This window comes from Myxine glutinosa, chromosome 6 (assembly GCF_964187855.1).
Source record: "Myxine glutinosa chromosome 6, kmMyxGlut1.1, whole genome shotgun sequence".
Lineage (NCBI taxonomy): Eukaryota > Metazoa > Chordata > Myxini > Myxiniformes > Myxinidae > Myxine > Myxine glutinosa.
This window is the reverse complement of record NC_136266.1, coordinates 50,769,212-50,786,091: the sequence shown is the minus strand read 5'-3', so window position 1 is coordinate 50,786,091 and position 16,880 is coordinate 50,769,212. Positions and strand designations below refer to the sequence as shown.

General features: G+C 40.7%; 1 protein-coding gene across 3 annotated transcripts in view; it reads left to right on the top strand.

Moving 5' to 3' along the window:
• The window catches only part of PC (pyruvate carboxylase), a 663,757-nt gene that overhangs the window by 512,249 nt on the left and 134,628 nt on the right, over positions 1-16,880 (top strand). For all 3 annotated transcript variants that reach the window (XM_078779838.1, XM_068119999.2, XM_068119997.2), the window contains exons 15-16: positions 7,747-7,987; positions 8,082-8,331. In XM_078779838.1, coding sequence (XP_078635964.1) covers positions 7,747-7,987; positions 8,082-8,331 — 491 coding nt within the window. The remainder of the gene's footprint in view (positions 1-7,746; positions 7,988-8,081; positions 8,332-16,880) is intronic.

The window sequence follows — 16,880 nt, the reverse complement described above, 5'->3', positions numbered from 1 at the left end:
TGACTTCTTCTTCACACAATATCAACTTCTAGCTTCCAGACCGTACATCCAATCATCTTCAAATTTTGCACACGTGTTACTCTTCATGACTTCTACTACAGTATGAAGTTTCACGTCGATCAATGAAGTGGTTCAAGCGATATAAATGTTTTTATTATTTGCGTTTAATTAACGATGTCTGCCAAACCACGTGACCTATCGCAAATTCCAAAAGGAAATTTTAGTAGACTGATATGCTGAACAGATCTGTGAAGTTTCCCCTCGATTGGATCACAAATGAGGGAGGAGCTAGGTTTTAAAGGTTTGTGCTTAAAAACGTCATAACTCTGAAACCATGTGATGCATGCCGTCATGCTCGTTGACTTTTTTGTTCGTCATGGGTATGCAATTCCGCCTGCAAAGTTTGGCCTCGATCTGTACAGGTGTTTTCGAGAAAATTGGATTTTAGTGTTTTTCATTCAAAACAATATCGCGGCCGAACCACGTGACCTATGACGTCATAATTACCATTAAAATATTCTGGAGACCGAGTCCCTCCTATGTTGAAAATTTGCTTTCAATCCGTCCAATTATTGCAGAGAAAATGTTTTTTAAAGGAAAACAGGAAAAAAAAATTCCAAAAAAAATTCCAAAAAAAATTCCTGGATCCGGAATAATATCCTGAGCTACACCAAAAACTAATCAATTCTTCCTTATCCCAAGGGCAATCATCCCACCAACTTTCATCCAAATCCGTTCAGAACTTTTCCAGATATCTTGTTCACAAACACACGAACACACACACACACACACACACACACACACACACGGACGGACACGAGCGAATGCATTACTCCCTTACGGGAGTAATAATAATGTCTAGAATGGCACTCAGTAGTGAGCATACCTCCGCCTGGATGGCCATATTACTGAATGGTGAAGAATCACTTTAAAAATTCTACCAGCTGGATCCTGATCCGGATCTTCACCAAAATTGAATGGATTTTTCCTTGCCACACACAAAACCTGTCCAACAAGTTTCGTCCAAATCCATCCATAACTTTTTGAGATATCCTGATATGTATCGTTTTTGGCCCTATCTCGCCATGGTGAAGAATCACTTAAAAATTAAATAATTCTCATGTCCGAATCCATATGCAGATCTTCACCAAAATCTAATCATTTCGTGCTTGTCACATACACTACCTCTGCCAAATTCTGTCGGAATCCATCCACAACCTTTTGAGATATTTTGTTCACCAACGGGCAAATAAATAGACAGACAGACAGGGGTGGAAACATAACCTTCATCCACCTTTGGTAGCGGAGGTAATAATAATAATAATAATAATAATAATAATAATAATAATAATAATAATAAGTACAGATACATTCAAAGTACACCGCCCCCATGCCAAATAATTAAATATCCTCCAGCGCGGCATAGGCGCCCGGCAATACCGCCGTTCAGCTCGTAGAGACTGTATTGGGGGGGAGAGGTGTACAATATTTGATTGATTAATTGCATAATTAAAATCAACAAACAAAGATCATAAAATATTTTCTTAACCAATTGGCTAATAGCATACCTAAACCACCAGTGAGTGCTTCAACTGAAGCTGTAACTTTTTGAAAATTAATTCAATAAGTCATTAATCAAATTTAAAAATAATAATTAATTGATTAATCAACAAATCATTAATTGATTAATTGATCAATACAACAACAACAACAACAGGCATTTTAAGGCCATTTTCCCTGCAAGAGCGAGGGTTAGCCTTGTGGTCCCCATGACAATCTTCTCCATTAATTGATCAATAAATCAAAATAATTATTTATAGCCACATCACTTGGTCACTGTCATGTCCAAACATCAGCTTCCTAGGTCAAAAGGTGCCTGAGATATTGCCCAGATGAGAAAGAAAATAAATGATTAATAATGATAATAAATAAATAATAATCATAATATAATTAAATAATTAATCAATTGGCTAATAGAATACCTAAACGACCACCATTTCATCCGAATCTGTAACTCAAACATATTAATTAATTTCGCCATTAATCAAATAATTAAATAATTAATCGATTAAATGATTAATCAATAAATCAAAATAGCTTTTACAGCCAAATCACTTGGTCATTGTCGTGTCCAAATATCAGTGACCTAGCTCAAAATGTTACTGAGATAATGCCCAGATGAGAAAGGAAATAAATATGTACTTAATTAATTGATAATAATTAAATAACTAATCAATTAACTGGTTAATTAAAAAGCAAAAAATACTGTTTTTGCGAAAGCACATGCTCAATATTGTGCCGAAATTTCAGCTTCCTTGCTCAAAGGATGGCTGAGGTATTGCCCGGACAAACAAACAAACAAACAACCTGAGTGAAAACTGAGTCTCCCTTTCAGCGTGCGTCATTGCCGAGCCCCCTTTGGTGCCCAGAAATGACATCATGCAATGCCTAGAGATGGCATAGGAAAGGAGCGGTGTACAATAATAATGCTAACATGAAAGATAGTTTAGACAGATAAACGGAATAATATTTTTGGTAATAATAGGAAGACTTATCGACAAAAAAGTTTAGAGACACGGCGGTATAGGTAGAGAAATGAAGAATCTATATTATATTAGCCATAGGTGATTCTGTCTGTCTGTCTATCTGTCCAGGGGTGTGGCTTACTTCGTTTAGACTTTAGAGAGTAGCTCCACCCTTTCTGGGAGAGGCTCATATATACAAATATCCACCATTTTATTAACTCGCATAGCTTTGAGGCCTGTTTAGTTAGGCCCGTGCTGTCTTGCACTCACAGTTTTATTTCAACTCTAATTCGATATATCATTTCATTTTTCACAGTCGCTAACATAGTTTTAGACTCGGTTCAAAAAAAAGCGGGAATAAAATCCCATGAAAGTTTCCGTTTATAGAACGAAATGAATTCTCAAAGGCCTGTAATTTCAAGGCCATTGAGTCTCTCTCACGCCTTTATCTCCAACCTAATTCACCATCTCATTTCATTTTTATCGATGGTTTTAGACTCGGTGTCAGCAATAATTGAGAACATTCACGCACACGCGGAACAATGCTGATATATAATTTTTAAAAATCGCGGGACGATATATCATACACCGTCCAACATGACACAGACGGCAACATGTCGACATATATTAAAATTTCTCTTTTTCTTTTCCGTTAAGATATATTACTTTTTCGTTTGATGACAGTCGTCACAAAAACGTCAACAATGATGCTGACATATATTTCTTCGTTCTTATTTTATTCAACATTATTGTCATGAAAGTCTGTGTGACGTCTGAACCCAGGTGTCATGCGTCTTTTGCCCGCTATGTGGCCGTTATAAGAACTCGGTCATTCAGCGCTATGATCATACCTGAGACATTAACTGTGTGCTATACACTGTGTACGTACCGCCACTTTGTTACGGCTTGCTTGCTTGTACTCATTTGTAAACTCATTACTATAGTTCCGATGTATGCTGAATATTGATATGATGTTAGCTGGTTCTCTTTACAGGTATTGTTAGGGATCGAATGATATTAAACTCATGATCTGAGCCAATATTGTAACTCTGATTCTTACAACAATTAATATCATTCGGCTCTTGTCTTGATCGACAATGATGACTCATAAGCTGATTCTCGTCCCGATCTTCGGAGCGGATCCACAAGCATCGGACTCGGCTTATTTTAGCTGAGGATAATGACTGTACCTGAGTTGCTGTGTTGTCATGATTTACACCAATCATAATACAAACAATTATTTTGCACAAATGTATTTGTTGCGTTTGTGATATTACATTTTTATAAGCAATTTCGGTTGAAGATTTAGGTTGAATGGTTTTTTTTTCAAGAAAGAACCCCTCAGCACATACATAGGGGAGGGGTAGGTGCAGACTGGAAGTTTGGGACGATTACACCTCACCACCACGTAATTCAAAACACCTCACCACCAAGTAATTCAAAACACCTCCACCACGTAATTCAAAACACCTCACAGCCATAAAACACGTAATAAAAACACCTCACAGCCACGAAATTAAAAACACCTCACCACCACGTCATTTAAAAACACCTCACCACCACATAATTCCAAATACCTCACCACCACGTGATCCAAAACCACCACAATGTTATTAAAAACACTTCACAACCACGGAAACAGAAGTTTGAGGGAGTTGTTAAGTGACAACACAGACGCTGCCCAGATGTGTCGATATATAGATAAATCACTGTACCCGAGTTGCCGTTTTGTCATGGTTTAAACCAATCATAATTCAAACAATTATTTTGCGCAATGTATTTATAATATACGTGATATCACATTTAATAGCAATTGAAGTTGAAAACTTAAGTTGAAAAAAAAAAATTCCTGAAAAAATTCCCCCCATAAAAAAGGAAATTGGAAATTTTTTCTAAAAAAAAAATACCCTCAGGACATACCGACGGGAGAGATATGTGCATACCAGAAGTTTGGTACGATTTCACAAAAGTTTGAGAAAGTTCAGTGACAAGACAACACAACACAACACAAGACAGACATTGCACAGATATATATTTATATAGGTGTGTGTGTGTGTGTGTGTGTGTGTGTGTGTGTGTGTGTGTGTGTGTGTGTGTGTGTGTGTGTGTAACTGAATGTGCAGGTGTAGCATCTAACTCAATATGTCGAAATGTCACACACGTCCATGCCCGTGGGATTCACACGGGTGGCCCCACTGGTCTTATTATAATAGAGCAAACGTACATGGTTATGTTTAAATGCGACCAAAACGTCTTCTTTTTCTTCAAATAAAATTAATCCTCAAAACGCAGTCCGTGAACTCTTAATTACGTTTAGACTATTGAGACCACTCAGACCTTTGACGACCCTTTAAGTCCCCCAAACCCTTAAGACCACCAAGACCCCTGAAGACCCAAAACACCCTTAAATACGCAAAATACCCTGAAGACACAAAATACCCTAAAGACACTGAAGACCCAAAAGCCCCTGAAGACCCAAAAGACCCTGAAGACCCAAAATACCCTGAATACCCCAAAAATACCCTTAAAGGCCCAGAGGACCCAAAAGACCCTGAAAACCCAAAAGACCCCGAAGACCCAAAACACCCTGAAGACCTCAAAGACCCTTAAATACCCCAAATACCCTGAAAAGCCAAGAGTATCCAAAAGACCCTGAAGACCCCAAAGACCCAAAACACCCCAAAGACCCCCAAAATGCCCTTAAAGGCCCAGAGGACCCAAAATACCCTGAAGACCCAAAAGACCCCGAAGACCCAAAACACCCCGAAGTCCCAAAAGATCCTTAAAGACTCAGAGGAACCAAAAGACCCTTAATACCCAAAAGCCCCTGAAGACCCAAAATACCCCGAAGACCCCGAAGACCCAAAACACCCTGAATATCCAAAAGACCCAGAAGACCCAAAACACCCTGAAGACCCAAAACACCCTGGAGACCCAAAACACCCTGAAGACCCAAAACACACTGAAGACCCAAAACACCCTGAAGACCCAAAACACCCTGAAGACCCAAAACACCCTGAAGACCCAAAACACCCTTAAGACCCAAAATACCCTGAAGACCCAAAACACCCTGAAGACCAAAACACCCTGAAGACCCAAAACACCCTGAAGACCCCAAATACTCTGAAGACCCCAAAGACCCTGAAGACCCAAAACACCCTTAAATACCCCGAATAACCAAAATACCCCAAAGACCCTTAAAGACCCAGAGGCACCAAAATACCCTTAAGACCCAAAAGCCCCTGAAGACACCGAATACCCGAAATACCCCAAAAACCCAAATTACCCTTAAAGGCCCAGAGGATCCAAAAGACCCTGAAGACCCAAAACACTATGAAGACCCAAAATACCCTGAAGACCCAAAAGACACCAAAATGGTCAAATATGCCTATCCCTCTGAAACGACATGTGGTGAGGCGCGTGGAGCTTACCGAGTCACGCGAGTAATAGTAATAATAAATTATAGTAATAATGGGAGGAATTGTAATAGCAAATACTAATATATAAGACCGTTTAGATAGACAGAGATGCATACGTAGATATAGAGGCAGAAAAGGGAATGAGGTGAGAAATGAGAGCAAGAGAGCTGTAGATCAAAAGGAAAGATATAATTTGCTGAACTTGCAGCTTTTTTCGTGCAATATTGCTCTCTGATGACATTTTTGCGGTTTAACTGATAATGCAAGCGGACAATCAAGACACGGAATCCATAAGGGAGCAGAGGTAGATGCATGACATTGGCTATGGTTTCTCTATTAATTTCCTTTAGGATATTAAAAATTATTGGTCATTCCTCCAATTCTAATAATGAAATTGGATACCTTCAAACCTACATCATTATGCTTACGGAAAAGTATGCTTGCAATTTAATTGTTCCCCATCACAAAGGAAACGTAATTCCATTGGTTTGAACTACTTTATTTTATCATGTAATTTGTTATTGAAAGCTGTTATTGAAATTTCAAAGTTATTTGATCATCAACAAAGCTGCAGGTCAAAGGGCATAGCAATTTGTGGTTCACAAGAAATTAATAGTTAATTGTGATTGCCTGAATTTTTAATATCTTGATCTCAGATCCTATTTTCACTCTTTGCACAATCTGAGAAATAATGATTCTCAAAGTCTGCCGACTGATTTAACCCATAACCTGGCTATTTATTAATAGGAATGCAATTCCATTGCAATTTTGAAAGGAATAGATGTCATTTAATTCCACGGACTGCCCTCAGTAAAGTTTAATTGAGATGGAAAATCATGGTTCAATCCTGTACATCTGTCTGCATTTTCAGCCAGGGGCATTTCCAAATGAAAACCTCTTAAAATTGACTGTGACTCTTGTGAAAGCTGTGCAGGCTTTGGTAATTTGATTTTCCTCATGTCCTTGCGAAGACCTTCCTTATGAAATGAGCAGAATTTGGAGTTTTATTGAAGTTGTGTAAACATTGTCTGCAAGTGAGCAACGGCTTTGTCTTTGAAGATGGATGCATGCCTATTTTCCAGTTCCCTGGCTGCCTCTGATCATTTCTTTGTACTTAAACTACTTCTTTCCATCAACATTTGTGGACTTTCCACCATGCTTTACTGTTTGGTTGTTCCTTATGATTCCTCCAAATAATGCCCCGATTTTCTCTGACATGTCAATGAGACCGACGTTTAAATTCCTGTAATTCTTGCACTGCCAATGGGCGTATCAAAACAATGGAGTCAAAATCCACATTGATAGCTGAACAAACAGTGTTGTTGTGGATGGAACTTTACTTTCGAGAAATGATTTATGTCAGTGACGTTGATGGAGTGGATGTATTACTGCGGTATTTAACAAGACCAATTGAGGTGGTGTTGGGCTCTTGTACTTGATTTGTTAAACTCCAGAGGTTGTTAACTCATGATGGATGATCAATGCTGGCATTAGTGTAGTTCTCAAGCATGCGTCACACGCGTTACATTGAAATCATCTTGATAAGTTGATTCTTTTTTATCAAATTTTCCTTCCTTTCAATTTTCATGTTCTCCATAAGAATGAGCTCTTTTTTGTCTCCATCCATCAGCAAGCCTGTTGTCAGAGTTTTTGGTAAGAAAGGAGTGAAGTGAACGATCATTGAAAATGTTTGAACCTGAATTGTGTCATTGGAATCGCTAAAAAAAAAATAGCACTCAAGGAAAAAAGCAAAAATGGATCAGTCACAGTTTGACTTCACCCTCCCATATCTCACCTGCCAGGTTCTGTGAGATGGCCAAAGAGAATGGTATGGACATCTTCCGGGTGTTTGACTCGCTCAACTACCTGCCAAACATGACACTGGGCATGGAGGCAGCAGGACAGGCTGGCGGTGTAGTGGAAGCTTCTATTTCCTACACGGGTGATATCACCGACACAAGCAGGACAAAATACAACTTGCAGTACTACATCGAGCTAGCCGATGACCTGGTTCATGCTGGGACACACATTCTCGGCATTAAAGTGGGATCTCCTTTCTTTTCAGCCTTGTTCATACTTATTTTTATGGTATTGTGAGATTTTTTAAACGTTAATTTGATTGAAATGACTTCCTCAGGACATGGCGGGCCTATTGAAACCTGCGGCAGCACGCATACTAGTTGATGCCCTGCGCCAACGATTTCCACACCTGCCAATTCATGTGCATTCACATGACACAGCAGGTGCTGGAGTCGCGTCTATGTTGGCAGCTGCTGAAGCCGGGGCTGATATTGTCGATGTTGCTGTTGATCCCATGTCTGGAATGACATCTCAACCGAGCATGGGAGCCTTGGTCGCCTGCACCAAAAGAACACACTTGGATACTGGTTGGTGAAATGCTTGTTTTACAATTTTATATGTAAAATTACATCTTCAGTTTTAGCCAGTTGTCTGATTTTGTGCATGATTAGATTCAGCGTAACTTTTTGTATACAAAGTCTAGGCTCATTGAAAATCGATGTGACAGAGGACGAAAACGAAAAAACAACTTGAGTTTATTGAAGGCATTGTGGAAATGGATGGATCCAACAAGTAAGGGCTTGATTAAACAGGAAAATAGAGAGGAAGGGAAGAAATGCAGTAACCTACAAGTAATTGGGTTAGTTAGCTCTAAGGTTAATGGGGATAGAACATTTTGGGTAAGGGGAAAGACATGAGATGATGGTGAGCTGCTTGCTTATGGAGCCATGGAGTGCCGTGATTGAACCGTCTCTGGAAGGAAGTTATATAAGCAGGGGAAAATAAGACCAAAACAACCAGAGATACATTTAAAGTACACCACTTCCATGCCAAATAAATAAATAACATATCATGCGTGCCTTCGATACGGTCTGGCACCCCGCTCTGCTCACCAAACTCTCCTCCTTTGGTATCCATGGAAATCTCCACGCATGGCTGGCGGACTTCCTCTCTAGTCGTAGTCAACGTGTGGCCCTGAATGGGTTTCTCTCATCTCCTCTTCCTGTTCAGGCTGGAGTTCCCTAAGGCAGTGTTCTGGGCCCTGTGCTTTTTCTGGTCTTCATCAATGATCTCTCTGACTCTTGAAAATCCTCTCTATCTCTTTGCTGATGACTCTATTCTCTGTCGCTCCATTCCTCATCCCTCAGATCGGCAGTCTGCAGCCTCCTCACTCTCTGCAGACCTGGACAAAATCACAGACTGGGCAAACAAGTGGAACATGTCTTTCAATCCTGACAAATCTCACACTCTTACGATGTCTCTCCGAAAAGACCGACTGGACAACCCTCCCATCCACTTTCTGAATAATCCGCTCCAAGAAGTTCTGTACACTCAAGCTTTTGGGTCTCACTATCTGCCATGATTTTTCCTGGGAAAACCACATTTCAAATCTGGCCGCCAAAGCCAGTCGCCGACTGGGCATCCTCCGTCGTGCGAAGTCCTTCCTTGGCACACCTGAGCTCCTCACCACGTACAAGGCTTTCATCCGCAGCTCAATGGAATACTGCTCTCCCCTCTGGGCTGGTGCTCCTGCCTTACACCTAGCTCGTCTTCACGCTGTTGAAACCAAAGCGTTCAGAATCATTGGAATCTCCCGTGATGAAGCTAACTCCAAGGGCCTTTCACTCACTCACTGCAGGCAGGTTGGTGGTCTTTCCGTCTTCTACCGACTCCTCTCCGGCCTTGCCCCCCCCCCCCCCCAGCTCTCTCTGGGCTCTGTCCCCCAAATATTCCTACAGGTCGCACAAGATCTGCCTGCAACCCTCTTATGGTTAAACTGCCAAAATCAAGACTCTCTGCTCACCTTCACTCCTTCATTCCTCTTTTCTCCCGCCTCTGGAACAAACTCCCTCACTCTCTTCAATCCCACTCCTCCCTCCAGGTCTTTAAAACAGCACCACCATCTCTTATCTTCCCCCATCCAAAACCTTGATCTTTTCTACCCCCGCTAATTTCACCCCAAATCCACTTTTTTGAAATACCAACTTCTGTACTGGAAGTCCTTGGTGTCCTTGTGTTTTATACTTCTCCCACCCCCCTCCTTCCCACGCCGCCTCCCCCCAAGCCCTCTCCCTCCCACACATCTCCCGATGTCCCTGCTCTCAAATGTTGTGTTTGTGTGCTTCCCCTTCTCTCCCCATCTTGTCTGCCGCTCCCTCTTTTTATATATTTTGTTTGTCTGTTTGATATGTTTGTGAAATAAATGTTAGCTCTTTCACGAGCTTCGATTCTGTATACAAAAAAATATATATATATATGTATATATATATACAGCACGCGACATCGCCGGGGTGCCTTTGACGCCCGGCGATGGCTCCGTGCAGCATATGGAGATGGAATTAGGAGGGAGCAGTGTACAATAATTGATTGTTTAATTGCTTAATTAAAATAAATAAGTAATAATCATGAAATAATTCATTTCTTTTTTAATCAATTGGCTAATAGTATACCTAAACCACCAATGTTTCATCTGAATCTATAACTTTTTGAAAATAATGAAACAAATAAGTAATAAAAAAATGAAATAATTAATTGATTAATTGATTATTTAATAAATATGTAATTAACTCATTGATTAATCAAGAAACCAAAAATACCCTCTATAGCCAAATCACATGGTCAGTGCCATGTCCACATTTCAGCTTCCGAGCTCAAAGGATAGCTGAGATATCACCCGGACAAACAAACAAGAAAACAAGAAAGGAAGAAAACAAACAAGAAACAAACGGAGTGAAAAATGACGATTTCAGCTTCATACCCCCTTCAGCGCCCGGCAATGACGTCATGCAGTGGCTGGAGATGGAATAATAAAGGAGCAGTGTACAACAAGCAAAGGCTGAAATGAGCCAACTTTTGCAGTATGAATGGTCTCCGTCTTCCTTTAACAAGATGTTATGTTTGCGGCAACTTCATCGTCCTCTAGATGTGTGGAATAATTTCCTTTAATGCCATTGATCTCAGCTGAAAGCCCTTATGGCTGAGATATCACCCAGACAAACAAACGAGAAAACAATAAATATGTCGTGCAAAGCACGATACTTGTGAAATCCCAAAATAGGTTGTTCACCTTTGGCCTATGTTGACCTTTTGGCCTATGATGATCTCACAAATAATTGGTGGTTGAATTCAGTGTCCAGATATGAAAATATTTTTCACTTTTGCAAGCAACAGATGAAAATTGAGAGTTATAGAAATTCCGCCTGTCATTGACCTTTGGCCTATGTTGACCTTTTGGCCTATGATGACCTCAAAAATAATTGGTGATTGGATTCAGCAACATAAAATGCAAGTCCTCTTCAAATTTTAAGTCAATCAGATGAAAATTGAGAATTTTTGAAACTTGATTAAATTGTTGACCTTTGACCTATGTTGACCTTTTGGCCTATGATGACCTCAAAAATAATTGGTGATTGGATTCAGCAACATAAAATGCAAGTCCTCTTCAAATTTTAAGTCAATCAGATGAAAATTGAGCATTTTTGAAACTTGATTAAATTGTTGACCTTTGGCCTATGTTGACCTTTTGGCCTATGATGAACTCAAACAATTGCTGGTTGAATTCAGTGACCTGATATGCAAATCCTCTTCAAATTTCAAGTCAATCGGATGAAAATTGAGGATTTTAGAAATTTGATAAAGTTGTTGACCTTTGGCCTATGCTGACCCGTAGACCTTTTGACCTCAAAATCAATAGGCTTCTTCCTTATGGCCAACTCCACCAGTTGGTGAAGTTTTGTAAAGATCAGTTTAAAATTATGACCTGTATGTTATTGACATAGACAGACACACAGATAGACAGATAGACGGACGGACAGACAGACAGACAGACAAACCGACAGAATAACGCACAAGACGAACGACCCAAGCAAAAGACAAAAAACAAGACCAAAAAACAAGATCAAGACCAAAAAACAAGCCCGTTAATGACATCTTGCAGCGTCTGGAAATGGAATAGGAAATGAGTGGTGTACAAGAGTGCTGATCAGTAAGCAATTGGTGAGCAATTACAAGTGAGCAGAGAAAGGTCAGAGGGCTGAGAGAGCAGGGAGGGAAGACCGGATAAGAGGTGGGGAAAACAAAGACAAACTAGAATAGCACTTGGTCGTGCGCATACCACCTGAACTGAATAGTTTACCTGTTATAGCCCACTGATAGGCCGGATCTGCATCCATACCTCAACCAAAATCGAAGCAATTCGTTCTTGTCTCACACACAATCTGTCCACAAAGTTTCGTCCGAATCAGGCCATAACGTTTGCGATATCCTGCTCACAGACAAACAGGGGTGAAAACGTAACCTAAATCTACCTTTGGTGGCAAAGATTTAAAAAAAAAACAAAGAAGCCGCTGACCTGCGTGCAATGTTAGGAACTCTTCTAGTGAAGTATGGAAAATGCAGTACTTTCTCCACATAATCCAGCATAGAATGAAGGTGTAAATATTGTATTGTACATCGTCAGAGCAAAGTTATCAATTAGCGCCTCAAAACCAATTGTGTACAGCATTTTTTACTGTTATCTTTTACAAAATCTTCTCAGATCAAGGCCATATTTCAAAAGAGCGAATGCATGAAAGTCTGAACGTGGTTGTTCTGGATTGTAGGCTAAGAGAGAGATAGAGAGATAGACAGACAGACAGAGAGACAGAGAGAACAGATTGTCCTATCTCTGTTATGGCCTTTTTAAGTCCTCAAATCTGGGTAAGGATGTGCCAAAGAAAAACCTATTCGATCTCATTATTTTGCAGGTTTTCCAAATGCTCATTTTCACTTTTTCGTTGTTTTATTCTATTGCTCAAGTTGATTCTGAACACATGAACATAAAGTTGGCAAGACACCTCAGATGCTTCAGAAGACAATCAAAACAAAATATTTCCACCAGCTGAAGGCTGTGTCTTGAATTCCATCTTTGGCTGAAAATATTTTATGATCCACTCTGCCGAGATCGATTGTTTCAGGATCAAACCTGTGAACCTATGATTCATGACACATGACAAAGTGAGAAGTTTTTTTGCCTTGTGACACTGTAGAAGATTGATACTGGTGATCTTTATGTTCCTCGAGGTCGTCTGTAGTTGTTAAACGAAAATATTAAAAGTGGCGATTTTCTTTTATGTTACAGAAGATATATATATATATATATATATATATATATATATATATATATATATATATACAGTGCATTCAGAAAGTATTCAGACCCCTTCACTTTTTTCACATTTTGTTATGTTGCAGCCTTATGCTGAAATCGTTTAAATTCATTTATTCCATCATCAATCTACACTCAATACCCCATAATGACAAAGAGAAAACAGGATTTTAGAAAGTTTTGCAAATTTATTAAAAAGAAAAACTTAAATATCACATTGACATAAGTATTCAGACCCTTTGCAATAACACTTGAAATTTAGCTCAGGTTCCTCCCATTTCTCTTGATCATCTTTGAGATGTTTCTACACCTTGATTGGAGTCCACCTGTGGTAAATTCAATTGATTGGACATGATTTGGAAAGGCACACACCTGTCTATGTAAGGTCTCACAGCTGACAATGCATATCAGAGCAAAAACCAAGCCATGAGGTCAAAGGAACTGCCTGCAGAGCTCAGAGACAGGATTGTGTCGAGGCACAGATCTGGGGAAGCCTACAAAAAAAATTTCTGCTGCATTGAAGGTTCCCAAGAGCAAAGTGGCCTCTATAATTCTTAAATAGAAAAAGCTTGGGACAACCAGGACTCTTCCTCGAGCTGGCTGGAGAGCCAAACTGAGCAATCGGGGGAGAAGGGCCTTGGTAAGAGAGGTGATCAAGAACCCGATGGTCATTCTGGCTGAGCTCCAGAGATCCTGTGTGGAGATGGGACAAACTTCCAGAAGGACAACCATCACTGCAACACTCCACCGATCTGGGCTTATGGCAGAGTGGCCAGACGGAAGCCTCTCCTCAGTGAAAGACACATGAAAGCCCACAGAATCTTGTTTCTCACAGTCTGAGAGTCCTTTAGATGCTTTTTTGCAAACTCCAAGCGGGCTTTCATGTGTCCTCAGTAATATATAAAGTAATGACTTGCGGTTGGGATTAAAATAAAATGAATCCATTTTTAGTTCTAAACTAATATATCTATATATCTATATATCTATATATATATATATCTGTGCAGTGTCTGTCCTGTGTTGTCACTGCACTACTTTCTCAAACTTTTGTGAAATCATACCAAACTTCTGATATGCACATATATCTCCCGTCGATATGTCCTAAGGGTATTTTTTTGAAAAATGTTAGAATTTTTATTTTTTTATTTTTTGGAATTTTTTGGGGAATTTTTTTTTTTCCAACTTCAATTGTTTACAAAATGTGATATCACGTATATTACAAATACATTTGAATATTGAATATTTTGAATTATTGTTTTTATTATGATTGGTTTAAACCATGACAAAACGGCAACTCGGGTACAGTCATTTATCTATACATCTACACATCTGGGCAGTGTCTGTGTTGTCACTTAACGACTCCCTCAAACTTTTGTTTCTGTGGTTGTGAAGTGTTTTTAATCACGTTGTAGTGGTTTTGAATCACGTGGTGGTGAGGTATTTTGAATTATGTGGTGGTGAGGTGTTTTTAAATGACGTGGTGGTGAGTTGTTTTTAAATCACATGGTGGTGAGGTGTTTTGAATTACGTGGTGGTGAGGTGTTTTGAATTACGTGGTGGTGAGGTGTTTTGAATTACGTGGTGGTGAGTTGTTTTTAATTATGTGGTGGTGAGGTGTTTTTTTTTTGTTTGTTTGTTGTTGTTTTTTTTTGTATACTGAATGAAGGAGGAGGAGCGAAGGTGAGCAGAGAGTCTTGATTTTGTCAGCTTAACCATAAGAGGGTTGCAGGCAGATCTTGTGCGACCTGTAGGAATTTTTGCGGGACAGAGCCCAGAGAGAGCTGGGGGGGCAAGGCCAGAGAGGAGTCGGTAGAAGACGGAAAGACCACCAACCTGCCTGCGGTGCGTGAGTGAAAAGCCCTTGGAGTTAGCTTCATTGCGGGAGATTCCAATGATTCTGAATGCTTTGCTTTCAACAGCGTGAAGACGAGCTAGGTGTGAGGCAGGAGCACCAGCCCAGAGGGGAGAGCAGTATTCCATTGAGCTGCGGATGAAAGCCTTGTACGTGGTGTGGAGCTCAGGTGTGCCAAGGAAGGACTTCGCACAACGGAGGATGCCCAGTCGGCGACTGGCTTTGGAGGCCAGATTTGAAATGTGGTTTTCCCAGGAAAGATCATGGCAGATAGTGAGACCCAAAAGTTTGAGTGACAGAACTTCTTGGAGAGGATTACTCAGAAAGTAGATGGGAGGGTTGTCCAGTCGGTCTTTTCGGAGAGACATTGTAAGAGTGTGAGATTTGTCAGGATTGAAAGACATGTTCCACTTGTTTGCCCAGTCTGTGATTTTGTCCAGGTCTGCAGAGAGTGAGGAGGCTGCAGACTGTCGATCTGAGGGATGAAGAATGGAGCGACAGAGAGTAGAGTCATCAGCAAAGAGATAGAGAGGATTTTCAAGAGAGTCGGGGAGATCATTGATGAAGACCAGAAAAAGCACAGGGCCCAGAACACTGCCTTGGGGAACTCCAGCCTGAACAGGAAGAGGAGATGAGAGAAACCCATTCAGGGCCACACGTTGACTACGACTAGAGAGGAAGTCCGCCAGCCATGCGTGGAGATTTCCATGGATACCAACAGAGGAGAGTTTGGTGAGCAGGGCGGGGTGCCAGACCGTATCGAAGGCACGTGATATGTCAAGGGAGACAGCTCGAATTTCCTGTTTGGCATTGAGGACCTCCATCCATTGCTGAGAAAGCAGAAGCAGCATGTCCAGAGTAGAGTGACCAGGTCTGAAACCAAATTGATGATCAGAGATCAAGCCATTGGAGAAGAGGAAAGATTTCATATCTGAAGCAATGATGGATTCCATGACTTTACTGATAATTGAGAGAAGGCTGATTGGTCTGTAGTTGCTAGGATCTGTTTTTGCACCTTTTTTGTGCAAAGCGGTGATGTTGGCAGATTTCCAAGCCAATGGCAGATGATCTTGAGCAAAAGAGAGTGTGAAAAGAACAGAGAGAGGGTGTGAAAGAGCGGAAGAACAAGATTTTAAGACCCGTGGGCTGATGCCATCAGGTCCAGTTGCAGAATCAGAGTCGAGGGTTGACAGAAACTTTTCCACCTTGTCAGGAGGAAAGGACACAGAGTCCAGGAGCAGCTGGGTACGACTGGGTACGGTGGGTACAGAGAGGGATGGGTTTGGGACACAAGATTTAGAGGCAAACACAGAGTTGAGGCATTCAGCTTTTTCACGCGCGGAGTCAGCCGTGTGGCCGTTTGAGGTGAGGGAGGGGATGGAGGGGGAACAAACACCAGAAACAGATTTGACCAGACGCCACCAGGATTTGGAAGAGGGAGACAGATAAGAGAGTTCTGTCCTGAGAACGGATAGATATTGTTTCCTGGCTCTCCTGTGGGTGGACACACGCTTGTTTCGGGCTTTGTCAAAGGAAATGAGATTTCCTTCCGTTGGATTTGCTTTCCAGGAGACGAAAGCAAGTTGTTTCTGGGCAATAGCCTCACCACAAGAGACCGTGTACCATGGACGGGAGGAAGGGTATGACAACTGAAGACGAGATGGGATAAATCTGTGCATGAGAGAGAGCAGTTTACTTTGGAAGAATTCCCAGGATGGGTTTTAGTTGGTGATGTTTTGTTTAGTTTGTTTGTTTAGTTTGTTTAGTTTAGTTTAGTTTGTTTAGTTTAGTTGGTGATGTTTTAGTTTTGAATTAGTTGGTGATGAGATATTTTAATTTTGTGGTGGTGAGGCGTTTTTCATTACGTGGTGGTGAGGTGTTTTGAATTACGTGGTGGTGAGGTGTTTTGAATTACGTGG